General features: G+C 36.7%; 1 protein-coding gene across 1 annotated transcript; it reads right to left on the bottom strand.

Annotated features, from left to right (window-relative positions):
• Positions 1–6,230: 6,230 nt before the first annotated feature.
• Positions 6,231–13,077, bottom strand: LOC306857582 (zinc finger CCHC domain-containing protein 24-like). Its single transcript, XM_079397588.1, has 4 exons — positions 13,006–13,077; positions 8,871–9,029; positions 8,258–8,422; positions 6,231–7,013 (listed from the first exon to the last, which is right to left on the bottom strand). The coding sequence occupies exons 2-4, from the start codon at positions 8,883–8,885 to the stop codon at positions 6,903–6,905; spliced, it is 291 nt and encodes a 96-aa protein (XP_079253714.1). The 5' UTR covers positions 8,886–9,029; positions 13,006–13,077; the 3' UTR covers positions 6,231–6,902.
• Between the last annotated feature and the right edge of the window lie 372 nt (positions 13,078–13,449).

Here is a 13,449-nt window from a genome sequence, read left to right as displayed (position 1 = left end):
TCTGATCTCTATTGCTGTCACTATTATTGTTCATATTTTTACCCAAATACACAAACATCTTTGTGATGAACAGACACTTGAGTGATACGACATAAAATCACACAGTATGCAAAATGTAGAAAATGAGAGCTATCAAAATTTCATTACCGCATCCTATTGTGTCACAGTTATTTCAAAAGCCTTTTGAGCAACTACACCGACAAACCATGTAGCTTATACAGTGTCAAAATTAGAATATTTCATAGAAATGGATGCATTTCATATGCAGAAGGCTTATCAGGTCATTCCTGATGTTCTCACGACCATCATATATGCTGGAAAATCACAATTTTGTGACCCTGGAGCACAAAAGCAGTCTTAAGTCGCTGGGGTATATTTGTAGCAATAACCAAAAATACACCGTATGGGTCAAAATGATCAATTTTTCTTTTATGCCAAAAATCATAAGGATATTAAGTAAAGATCATGTTCCATGAATATATTTAGTAAATTTGCTAGTGTAAATATATAAAGACTTAACTTTTGATTAGTAATATGCATTGCTAAGAACTTCATTTGAACAATTTTAAAGGTGATTTTCTCAATATTTAGATTTTTTTGCTCCCTCAGATTCCAGATTTTCACATAGTTGTATCTCAGACAAATATTGTCCGATCATAACAAACCATACATCAATGGAAATATTATTTATTCAGCTTTCAGATGATGTATAAATCTGAAAAACCTATGACTGGTTTTGTGGTCCTGGGTCACAATCAGTTTTCACTGAGCACAATTTCTCATTGAAGTTAATATGGGGTGAATATTAAATCTTAAAAAATTTAGAATTTTTCTTCATTTTTTCTTATTATTATTAAAATGTTTTAATGACAGCAACATTATTTTAATTCATCGTCAATTTATAGTTCCTCAATATCACTTTCCATCCTGTTAGTCTTTTGTAAAAACACTTCAACAAATTCCATTTCCTTGATCACATCACCCTACAGGCGGACGACGCAGAGCAGGGAGTGAGGTAGGCCCAGCTTGTCAGCTGTTGAGCGGATTGGCAAACGGCTGGATTGTGACTGGTGTACGGATGGTAGGAACTGACGTAGATTCCGGAAGCGATCCGGAAATGGAGGATGATAGGATTGAGGAAGATAGTGGGGGAAATTCAAGTTTAGGGTGGAACGTAGTTAAAACAAAGAAAAGGAAGAAAAGTCGTGATTTAATTTCAGACTCGGAAAGCGACAAGGGAAGTCAACTGGCACAAAGAAAGAAGAAGGAGTATAAAGTAATGGTAAAGTTTGCTACCGACTCCGTGAGTAACATCAACCCTTTGAAAATTACAAAAGCAATTAAAGAAAGTGTAGGGATTGTAGCGCATATAAAAACTATGAAGGATGGAAGACTGTTGTTATTTTGTAAAGATAGTAGGCAACAAAAAGCAACTTTGGGAATTAAATCATTGATCGGACATAAAATAGAATGCTCAATTCCAGAAGAGAGAAACTGGATTAGAGGTGTAATATCTGGAATGCCTTTGGATGTTTCAGATGAGGTGATTAAAAGAAATGTAAAGGGAGCAGCAGTTAAGGAAGTAAGACGATTGAAATGTTTCAGAAACAATGAGAAAACGGACAGTCTTTCAGTTATGTTGGTCTTTGATGAGATCAAATTACCAGAAAGAGTATTTTTGGGATTTGTCAGCTATGGAGTCAGATTATACATTCCTCCTCCAATAAGGTGTTTCAAATGCCAAAAATACGGACATGTGGCTGCTGTAGAGGCAAACAAAGATGTGCAAGATGTGGAGGAGATGAGTATGAGTATGGTAAATGCGGACAAGGTAAAACCCCAAAATGCAGTAATTGTGGGGGCGAGCACAGTGCAGTTTATGGAGGTTGTGAAGTAAGGAAAGATTCAAAACGTGAGAATGGAAGAAGGAATATCATATGCTGAAGCACTTAAAAAAGTAAAACATACCCCCAAAGTAAGCATAGTAGAGGAGGCCCCTGTTAGGATACAACCACAACCTAGTAAGATGCCAACACCAAGAAAAAGAATTGAATTGATTGAAGACAAAGTTTCATTTATAGCTTTTGTGGCAGAAGTGGTGAATTGTTCAGCGCAGACTGAAAGTAGATCTGAAAGGATTAAGATAATCATTAGAGCTGCAGAAAAATATTTGGAACTAAAGAACATATCAGTTGACATGATAAATGAAAGACTCGTGGTACAAACAACAAACAGTCAGACATCATGTGGGGGCTCATAATGGCTTTTGTAATCTTGCAGTGGAACGCAAGAAGTTTAATAGCAAATGGGCAAGAATTTAAGCATTTTATAGCAAATTGTGATGTGAACCCAGATATTATTTGTGTTCAGGAAACGTGGCTTAAACCACAGTTAAATTTTCTGATTAGTGGGTATGAGACAATTAGGAAAGACAGGAATAAAGGAAATGGTGGTGGAGTAGCAACTTTTATTAAGCAGGTTTAGGTAAGTTGAAGATAACAATGAGTATGAGGCTGTGGTAGTGGAGGTATGGGAAGGAAATCAGAGTATTAGGGTAATCAATTTTTATAATCCATGTGACAAGCTAACTAAGGATATGATGGAAAATATTGGAGGAATTGGGGATTTTAAAATGGTGTGGTGTGGTGATTTTAATGCACACAGTACTTTATGGGGGAGTTCTAATACTGATTATAATGGATTGATCATAGAAGATATGCTGGACTGGGGAGAGCTAGTATGCATTAATGATGGAAGCTACACAAGAGTTAATCTTTCTCAATGCAAATATTCTGTGTTAGATTTGACAATAGTGTCAGAAAATTTAGCTCAAAGATGTGATTGGAAAGTATTTAATGAAAGTACTACTGGTAGTGATCATTTTCCTGTTTGTAGTACAGTTGGAGTTGTCTTAATAAAAACAGGTATGGAAAGAATCCCTAAGTGGAATTTTAAGTCAGGGGATTGGGAGTTGTACCGAGAGATATGCCATAACAAAATGGCTGAAATTAATGATGATGTTGTGGAAGATATTGATGTTTTAAATTCAAAAATCAGTGAGGTTCTTAGGAGCACAGCAGAAGAAGTATTTGGTAGAAAGAAGGCATGTAGTAGGAGGAAAATTGTTTCGTGGTGGAATGAAGAATGCAATGTGGCAATTAAAGAAAGAAACAAAATGCTTAAAAAAGTAAGAAGATCTTTTAGCTATGATGATTTTATTGTTTATAAAAAAAGCTCAGGCAATTGTGAGGAGGGTTATCAGGACAGCAAAAAGAAATTATTGGAGAGAGTACTGCAATAATATTGGGGGAAACATTGAAATCAATGAGGTTTGGAATATGATTAGAAAGATGGGAGGAAAACAAAGAAATAATAGTATTCCGACGATAATTCATATTGAGGTTGTGTCTGATAGCAGGAAGGCAGAGATACTAGCACAAACATTTGTGAAAGTACGTAGTAATGAAAATATCATGATGAAGATAAGGGAACAGAGTGTGAGGAAGAATCCACATATATTGGAAGTTAAGGAGTCAACTGGAGATTCATTGGATTATGAATTAACTTTGTATGAGTTAAAAAGAGCAATGGCAGGGACTAAACAATCTTCTCCAGGTAGGGATGAGATATGCTATGAAATGATTAAGCATTTATCAGATTCTTCATTAAATGTCATTTTAAATCTTTATAATAAGGTATGGAATTCAGGAAAGCTTCCAATGGAATGGAAACATGGAGTAATTGTCCCAGTAGCAAAACCAGGAAAAGATCATATGCAACCCATTAATTATAGGCCAATAGCTCTAACCTCAAATATATGTAAGATTATGGAGCGTATGGTAATGAGCAGGCTGGTTTATGTTATCGAGAGGAGGGATATCTTCTCCTCTTATCAAAGTGGCTTTAGAAAAGGGAGAAACACTATGGATTCTGTGCTGTGTTTGGAAGCTGACATAAGAAAGGCTCAGATTAATAAAGAAGTTTTGGTAGGTGTCTTTCTTGATGTTGAAAAGGCATGCTGTGGAAGGAGGGACTTTTAATTAAGCTGGATATGATGGGAATAAAAGGTAAAATGTATAACTGGGTTATGAACTTTCTGTTAAATAGAACTATTCAAGTCAGAGTGGGATGTGAGTATTCTCCGATTTATGTAATCGAGAATGGAACACCTCAAGGAAGTGTCAGCAGTCCTATTTTGTTTAATGATCAATGACATTTTCTCTCAGATAGAACCTGGGATAGGGAAATCCTTATATGCTGATGATGCTGCAATATGGAAAAGAGGTAGGAATGTTAAGTTTGTACAGGAAAAGGTTCAAAATGCTGTCAACTTGATAGAAAAATGGGCTAATAAATGGGGCTTTAGGCTCTCTATGGCAAAAACACAAGTAATTTGTTTTTCAAAAAACAAGACGAACCCTAATATAAATATTAAAATGTATAGAGAAACATTGGAGCAGACATCAGTTGTTAGGTTTTTAGGAGTATGGATGGACTCAAAATTAAATTTCGGAGTACATATACAGAAAATAATAGATAAATGTAAAAAAGTGATAAATATAATGAGATGTCTTGCTGGAGCTGAATGGGGAGCTAATCGGCAATCGCTCAAAAGTATTTATGTGGCACTAATTGGAGCAACTATAGATTATGGTAGCATGGTGTATAGTTCTGCCTCAAAAACTCAGCTTGCTAGGATTGAGGCAATTCAGAATCAAGCATTAAGGATATGTTGTGGAGCAATAAGATCTTCACCAGTGTCATCACTTAATGTTGAGACGGGAGTAATGCCACTAGGAATGAGAAGGATTAAGTTAAGAATGAGATACTGGGCAAACATAAAAGGTCAATTGGAAAATCATCCAGTTAAGAATGTTTTAAGTGACTGTTGGGAATATAACTATAAAAAACTAACAAGTTTTGGATGGTTTATTAATGAGGAGGCAAGAGAAATAATTAAAGATGTTAATATTGCTACATGTGTGGTTCTGCCAGCAATTCCTCCTTGATTTTTTCCAATGCCTTTTGTAGATATCCAGTTACACAAAGATAAACAAAGTGAGGAGAATATCCTGGATAGCGTAAAGGTACAAGATTACATAGATCATGTATATTATAGTGCCATCCAGATATATACTGATGGCTCAAAAGATCCAGATTCTGGTACAACATCTGCAGCAGTATTTATACCGCAATTTAAAGTCAACATTTTGAAAAGAACATCAGATCACATTTCAGTATTTACATCAGAATTAATAGCAATTATATTAGCATTACAGTGGGTCGAAGAAGTTCAGCCAATCAGATCAGACTCTTTATCTGCAATTGAAAGTCTAGCAAGTGGTATTTCTACAGCTAGACAGGACTTAATTTATGAAATATTACAAAGTCTTTTTAGAATCAGACAATTGGGTATCATTATTTATTTTCTTTGGATACCAGCTCATATGGGGGTGGCAGGAAATGAAGAGGTGGCTAGTTTAGCCAAACAGGCCATAAAATTTCAAGAAGTTGATATTAAAATTGCATTGAGTAAGACTGAGATAAAAAGTATAATAGCAAAGGAAATTAGGAAGAAATGGCAGAAGGAGTGGGACAGTGGAAATAAGGGTCGACATTTATACAAAATTCAAGGAACAGTTGGTTTTGAAAGAAGAAACGTTTGAAATAGGAGGAAGGATGTTATAATTTCAAGAATGCGCATTGGCCATTGTCTACTAAATCAAAGTATGGTCAGGATTGGGAAACACCAGACTGGGTATTGTGACAAATGTAGTTCCGAAAATATGGAAACAGTAGAACATGTATTATTAAAATGTGAGGCTTATGCAAGAGAAAGATTTAAATTATTTCAAGCATTAAGAGAAATGGAAATGGAAGTTTTTTTCTATTAAAGCATTATTAGGTAATGGCCCAAAGCAATTTAAAATATATGAAGAAGTATTTAATTTCTTAAAAGACACTCATTTAAGTAACAGGATTTAGGTCACTACTACCATAACGTTATCCACACTCCAATCCAGTAGGTGGCGGGAATGCACCATTTAAGTTTGGTTTGCCAACCGCCATTAAACTTGAGAAGAAGAAGAAGAAGAAGAACATCACCCTACAGGAAGTGACATCATTTTGGAGGGAACTCAGCAGCACAAACATCAGCGGGTGTTTGATTATCAGTGGATTCTGTCATGTTCTGTGTGGATCTCTCACTCAGTGATTAACATCAGATCTTTGAATATCATTTCATCTCTTTATTGTGTAAATATCCAGTATTTCTTTTGAAAAGGAGTTAAATGGGTTCTGAAGAACAGGAATGAGTCACAGTTTCCATTTTAAAGTTTCCAAGACTTTACATCAGATTCATTTGACATTGATGCCCTGCCTGTCAATTATTGCCCTGAAATGTGTTTTATAAGAATATTTCTAATTTTCACATGATGTGAATTCACAGCAACTAACCTGATATCAAATATCCAGTACTTGCACCAATAAGCAAATATATATATCAGTGTGAGTGGTGTATTAAAATCTGCTAAACCGAGGGTCAATTTAAATGAATTTTTAATACAAACATTTTATATTGAAAGGTATCATAAAATATCAGAAGTGAGTTGTGGCCTAATGTTGATTACCACAGAGAATAATTTAAAAAAAATTGAGAATTATTTATTTTGTTTACACATTCATGCACCGAACTAAATTAATCGAGGTCGGTGAGTGATTTAATCATAATTGTGAACATGTGAGTTTTAATTATGGTGCACTGCTTACGTTAACACCCACAAATGTATTATTCAAAAAGTCATTTTCTGTGGTAATCAACTTTTGAACCGGAGCACAGTCAGGGAGGAATCAGTGAATACGGTGATGCTGGCGTGAGGGGCGTCTTCAGGGGTCAGAGGTCACTAAGCGCGACGGCAGTTATATCCGAGCTTCTTACACTTCTCACACAGATGCTGAAGATGTTGTTTGCTCTGGTCCGACATGTCCAGACCGTCAGGTTTCTCCAGAGGACGCTGACAATCACAGGAAAGAGTTTAGCAGGTCAAAGCAGTCATGACATCCGTCTTAAAAGAAGATAAATTACAATACAGAAGAACATGTGGTGAACACTAAAGGAAAAAGAGAAGTCAGAAGCATTGACGAGAGCTTCATCGAGTGATTTCCACCGGCTCAGAACTTCAAAACCTGCCAAACTAACAGTAAAGTAGCTTTATCTTGAGCCAAAACAACACTGTTACATCTACCAGTCTTCAGTCCTCGCTGGAGTTAATAACTAACAGATGCTCTCCAGCTTTAACTGCTTCCAGTCAGTTTAGATGTTCTTTTGCAGCTCGTTTTATACAGATGCTTCAATAAAGTGAGCAGAAACGATCCAAACATTCCCCCAGAGGCCCTTTGGGTTCCTGAGCCATCAGCAGTGATGCGAGACACAAAAACTAAAGCTCAGAAATCAGTGTTTTTGTCTTGTTTCCGGGAAAAATATCTAAACATATCTTAAAGCAAGATACATTTACTTAAGAAGGAAAATTTCACAGCTAATCAATAGTTTTTTCTTGTTTCAAGCAGAAACTTTTTGTTAGATTTATACTTTAAATCATTTGCCAGTGGGGTAAACAATAACTTCATTCTTAAATATCATATCATTTGGCTAAAGTATCTTGTTTAAGCCAGGGTTATTAACTAAAAATAAAACCAAAAAGTATTTTTGTATTTTGAAAATGCACTTATTTTATTTCAGCTAGTTGCCAAGGAAACATTCCTCATTTTTGTTTAGTTGATGTAGTAAAATAACTTAAATAATCTTAAACTAATAAATAAAAACTATATACACATAAAAAAATAAAAATAAAATTAGGCCTACGTGAACAAAAATACTAAGAATTTAACTAAAATTAAAGTGAAAACAAAAAAAATAAATACAAATAAATTCGAAATATTTAGTTTTAAGGCATGGTTTTTATAGTTCACTACTACTATTAAAAACACTTTATTTGAGATAGTTGCCAATGCGACATTTCTCATTTTTGTTTAGTTTGACTTGATGAATAAATAAATTAAACTAAAATAAAACTGATAGCAATATTTAAGGACAAAAACACAAAATTACAAAACTTTTATCTAAACAAAGTGAAAGCAAAAAACATCTAATTGAAACTATTTACAAACACTACAGTTGTATATCAATGATAGCAACATAGCAGTGTTTTTAAGGATGTTCAGATATTGTAAGTGGAAAGCAGATGTATAATGTGTTCACCTGTTTGTGAGGATAGACGTTGATGTGGCATTTGATGCACTCCTGACCCATGTTCGCCCAAGAGTTTCCACTCATCCACTTCCTCTCGCATTTGGGACACTTGTATTCCCCAAAACACCTCTTGTTCCCCTGATACGGCATCAGAGCCTCTCCTTTAGGACGAGCCTGCTCAAAAAACCATTCTTAGATCATCAGACGAGAATCATACAAACAGATGCAAAAGTAAACACTAACATTCAAAAGATTGATTCATTTTTTTTTTTAAATACTTTAATTCAGTAAAGATGCATTCAATTGATTAAAAGTGGCAGTAATAACATTTCTAATGTTACAAAAGATTTCTATTTCAAATAAATGCTTTTGAACTTTCTATTCATCTGTGAATCCTGAAAAATAAAATGTATCACGTTTTCACAAAAATATTGTGCAGCACAACTGTTTTCAACATTGATAATAATCAGAAATATTTCTTGAGCAGTAAATCAGTATATTAGAATGATTTCCGTCTTTCGGATGAGACGTTAAACCGAGGTCCTGACTCTCTGTGGTCATTAAAAATCCCAAAATTCCCCATTGGTCTCTGACCATCATGGCCTCCTAATCATCCCCTTACATTGATTGGCTTCATAACTCTGTCTCCTCTCCACCAGTAAGCTGGTGTGTGGTGGGCGTTCTGGCGCAATGTAGCTGCCGTCGCATCATCCAGGTGGATGCTGCACACTGATGGTGGATGAGGAGACACCACCCCTCACAATGTAGAGCGCTTTGAGTGCTTAGAAAAGCAGAAAAGCGCTATATAAATGTAATGAATTATTATTATTATTATTTCTGAAGATCATGTTACACTGAAGACTGGAGTAATGATGCTGGAAATTCAGATTTGGTCACAGAAATAAATTACATTTGAACAGATATTCACATAGAAAACAACTATTCCTAAATTCTTATAATATATTTCACAATATCTTGTCAGATGTGTAAGGTTTTTGGTTTGATGATGTTTTCTGGAGCTGCAGTACTGTGTTTGTCAATGATGTTGCACTGTAACATTGTTTCAGTTTTGTTGCATTGGAATGTTTAAAGTAACGTCAAAGTAACATTCTAACATTCTGTGTAATGGAATTCAAAATGTAACATTGTCAGTGTCGCCACAGGAGGCGCTGCAGTGGAAATCACTGCAAACTGTCTTCTTCTCCACTCATTTTTCTCTTTCAGGTCTGTTTCAGATTTACTTCACAGATTTGTCTGGATGAAGCTTCTTAATCGAGTGTAAGCTGTTTGACGGAAGTCTTTACCGTGGGTGTTTAGTCAGGATGAGTGTGTCTGTGACTGGCTCAGGATCACTGCGAATTCTGGACTCATTCATGGTGCATTTCTGAAATATTTTAGTCATGGGAATTTTGATCTGCCTTCAAAACAACCAGTAAAACAGTCTCACAATAAAGTGCGTCATCACTATACCATTTACGGCATTGATCCGGCTTTTGTTCACACAGCGCTCGTTCCGGGACTGACCCCAGCAATGTTACTAGGTCCCCAACCCGGGTTCAATCCCAGGACGTGTTTGCGTTCACACAGAAGGCACTCCGGCAATTTTACAGCAATTTTCCGGGACCAACGTGCAGTGTGAAAGGGGTATATGACATTCACATGACATGATTTGACTGATTTTTACATAGAGAGCGTGACAGCGCACCGCATTAAAATAAATGATCATTCATATTTTCATAACCGCTGGCCAAACTCAAAAACGAAACTGAAATTAAAACATATTTGAGAACAAGGGGGGCCCTACACAGCTTGCGTATTCTGCGTATAGGGAGGAAGAGTCTTTAGAGTTCTCAAACTCCAGGTAAATGAGTTCAGACAGCAGCATAATATAAAGCCAGCCAAAGACGATAGGTTTTATATAAAGAGTCCTTCTATAAAGCATAGAGCCAAGCGTTAGTATGCTACCTACAAACAAACCAATCCAATAAAACATGAGAACCAGAATACAGCTTACACAGAGAAATAACCATCACAAACTAGACACAGAAAGCACTGACTTGACCAGAGTTTCTCAACCAGGACTCAAATTCAAATTCAAATTCAAATTTTATTTGTCACATACATATACATACATAGTACGACATGTAGTGAAATGTATTGTACGACTGTCCAACAAATTGTCCAACAAAATTAAGAAAAACCTCAAGTTTACAAAAATACAAATAGAAAAAGTACAGTAAACATATATACAGAAATAAACTAGCAATAAAATAAAATACAAATAGATATGAGAATAAAAATAGATATGAGAATAAAAATAGAATATGATTCTATATAGATTCTATAAAAAGTAAAGTGTATGTCAGTGATAAAGTGTCCGTGTGCTGTGCAGTAAAGTGTATAAGTGAGTAAAAGGAATACTAAAGACAAATGGTATGTAAGTCCCACTCATTTATCCTTACGTAACCTTCTACAAATTAGTGCAGATTGTATTTGAAAATGTGCAAAGTGGAAGTGTGGGGTGATGTGATGAGAGTGGAGAGAGGTTAAGACTCCGAATGGCCTGCGGGAAGAAGCTCCTCCTCATTCTCTCTGTGTTCGCCTTCATGGAGCGGAAGCGTCTCCCTGAACGCAGCAGAGAAAAGAGTCCATTGTTGGGATGGCTGAGGTCCTTCACTATCTTCCTGGCCCTGGTCAGGCACCGCTTGCTGTAGATGTCCTGCAGGTCAGGGAGCTCGGTGTGAATGGTACGTTCCGCTGAACGCACCACCCTCTGGAGGGCTCGTCTGTCCTGCATAGTGCAGTTCCCGAACCAGGAAGTGATGCTGCCCGTCAGGACGCTCTCGATGGTGCAGGTGTAAAAAGTCTTAAGCACCCGAGAGGGAAGCCTAAAGTCCTTTAAGCGTCTCAGATGGTACAGACGCTGCCTGGCCTTCTTCACCAGGGTGCTGGTATGACAGGACCAAGTCAAGTCCTGCGTGATGTGAACACCCAGGTATCTGAATTTTGGACTCAGAAGCTGTTCTTGTCTGTTCTTGTGAAACACCATCAGTCGTTCTGATGCAAAGCTCATATCTGGTCAGTATAGTTCTGATATGTTCTTGCTCCGCCCCTTTTATTGAGGACACGTCAACAGATGACTTATGCAAACCTGAGGCAGCCAGGTATCCCAGAATGCATTTCACACCAACCAATGAGCGTTAATGGCAGAGGAGAAAACCCAAATCATTTTCAAAATTTGACTGCTATTGTGTCATGAAATGTAGTTTTAAGAGTTCTTCAGGCGAAAAACAGCCTTACCTCGGCTTTAGTCATTCAGACATTTGCCGCTGGCTCTGATGTCTCTGTAGTGGTTAAATATGAGATATCACTCATTTTAAGTATATTTACCAGGCAATGTTTGGTCTCATGAATCTATTATTTGTTCTTGGTCATATCGCAATAAAAATAAATCACTAGTGCTATAATTTAAAACAACTGTTTTCAACATTGATAATAATCAGAAATGTTTGTTGAGCAGTACATCAGTATATTAGAATGATTTCTGAAGATCATGTGACACTGAAGACTGGAGTAATGATGCTGAAAATACAGCTTTGATCACAGGAATCAATTACATTTTAAAATATATTCACATAGAAAACAACTATTCCTAAATTCTTATAATATATTTCACAATATCTTGTCAGATGTGTAAGGTTTTTGGTTTGATGATGTTTTCTGGAGCTGCAGTACTGTGTTTGTCAATGATGTTGCACTGTAACATTGTTTCAGTTTTGTTGCATTGGAATGTTTAAAGTAACGTCAAAGTAACATTCTAACATTCTGTGTAATGGAATTCAAAATGTAACATTGTCAGTGTCGCCACAGGAGGAGCTGCAGTGGAAATCACTGCAAACTGTCTTTTTCTCCACTCATTTTTCTCTTTCAGGTCTGTTTCAGATTTACTTCACAGATTTGTCTGGATGAAGCTTCTTAATCGAGTGTAAGCTGTTTGACGGAAGTCTTTACCGTGGGTGTTTAGTCAGGATGAGTGTGTCTGTGACTGGCTCAGGATCACTGCGAATTCTGGACTCATTCATGGTGCATTTCTGAAATATTTTAGTCATGGGAATGTTGATCTGCCTCAAAACAACCAGTAAAACAGTCTCACAATAAAATGCGTCATCACTACGACACACCCTTTACGGCATTGATCCGGCTTTTGTTCACACAGCACTCGTTCCGGGACTGACCCCAGCAATGTTACTAGGTCCCCAACCCGGGTTCAATCCCAGGACGTGTTTTCGTTCACACAGAAGGCACTCCGGCAATTTTACAGCAATTTTCCGGGACCAACGTGCAGTGTGAAAGGGGTATATGACATTCACATTACATGATTTGACTGATTTTTACATAGAGAGCGTGACAGCGCACCGCATTAAAATAAATGATCATTCATATTTTCATAACCGCTGGCCAAACTCAAAAACGAAACTAAAATTAAAACATATTTGAGAACAAGGGGGGCCCTACACAGCTTGCGTATTCTGCGTATAGGGAGGAAGAGTCTTTAGAGTTCTCAAACTCCAGGTAAATGAGTTCAGACAGCAGCATAATATAAAGCCAGCCAAAGACGATAGGTTTTATATAAAGAGTCCTTCTATAAAGCATAGAGCCAAGCGTTAGCATGCTACCTACAAACAAACCAATCCAATAAAACATGAGAACCAGAATACAGCTTACACAGAGAAATAACCATGACAGAAAACACTTACTTGACCAGAGTTTCTCAACCAGGACTCAGAAGCTGTTCTTGTCTGTTCTTGTGAAACACCATCAGTCGTTCTGATGCAAAGCTCATATCTGGTCAGTATAGTTCTGATATGTTCTTGCTCCGCCCCTTTTATTGAGGACACATGAACAGATGACTTATGCAAACCTGAGGCAGCCAGGTATCCCAGAATGCATTTCACACCAACCAATGAGCGTTAATGGCAGAGGAGAAAACCCAAATCATTTTCAAAATTTGACTGCTATTGTGTCATGAAATGTAGTTTTAAGAGTTCTTCAGGCGAAAAACAGCCTTACCTCGCTCGGCTTTAGTCATTCAGACATTTGCCGCTGGCTCTGATGTCTCTGTAATGGTTAAATATGAGATATATCACTCATTTTAAGTATATTTACCAGGCAATGTTTGGTCTCATGAATCTATTATTTGT

This window comes from Barbus barbus (genome assembly GCF_936440315.1).
Source record: "Barbus barbus genome assembly, chromosome: 38".
Lineage (NCBI taxonomy): Eukaryota > Metazoa > Chordata > Actinopteri > Cypriniformes > Cyprinidae > Barbus > Barbus barbus.
This window is presented reverse-complemented; position numbering and strand designations above follow the sequence as displayed.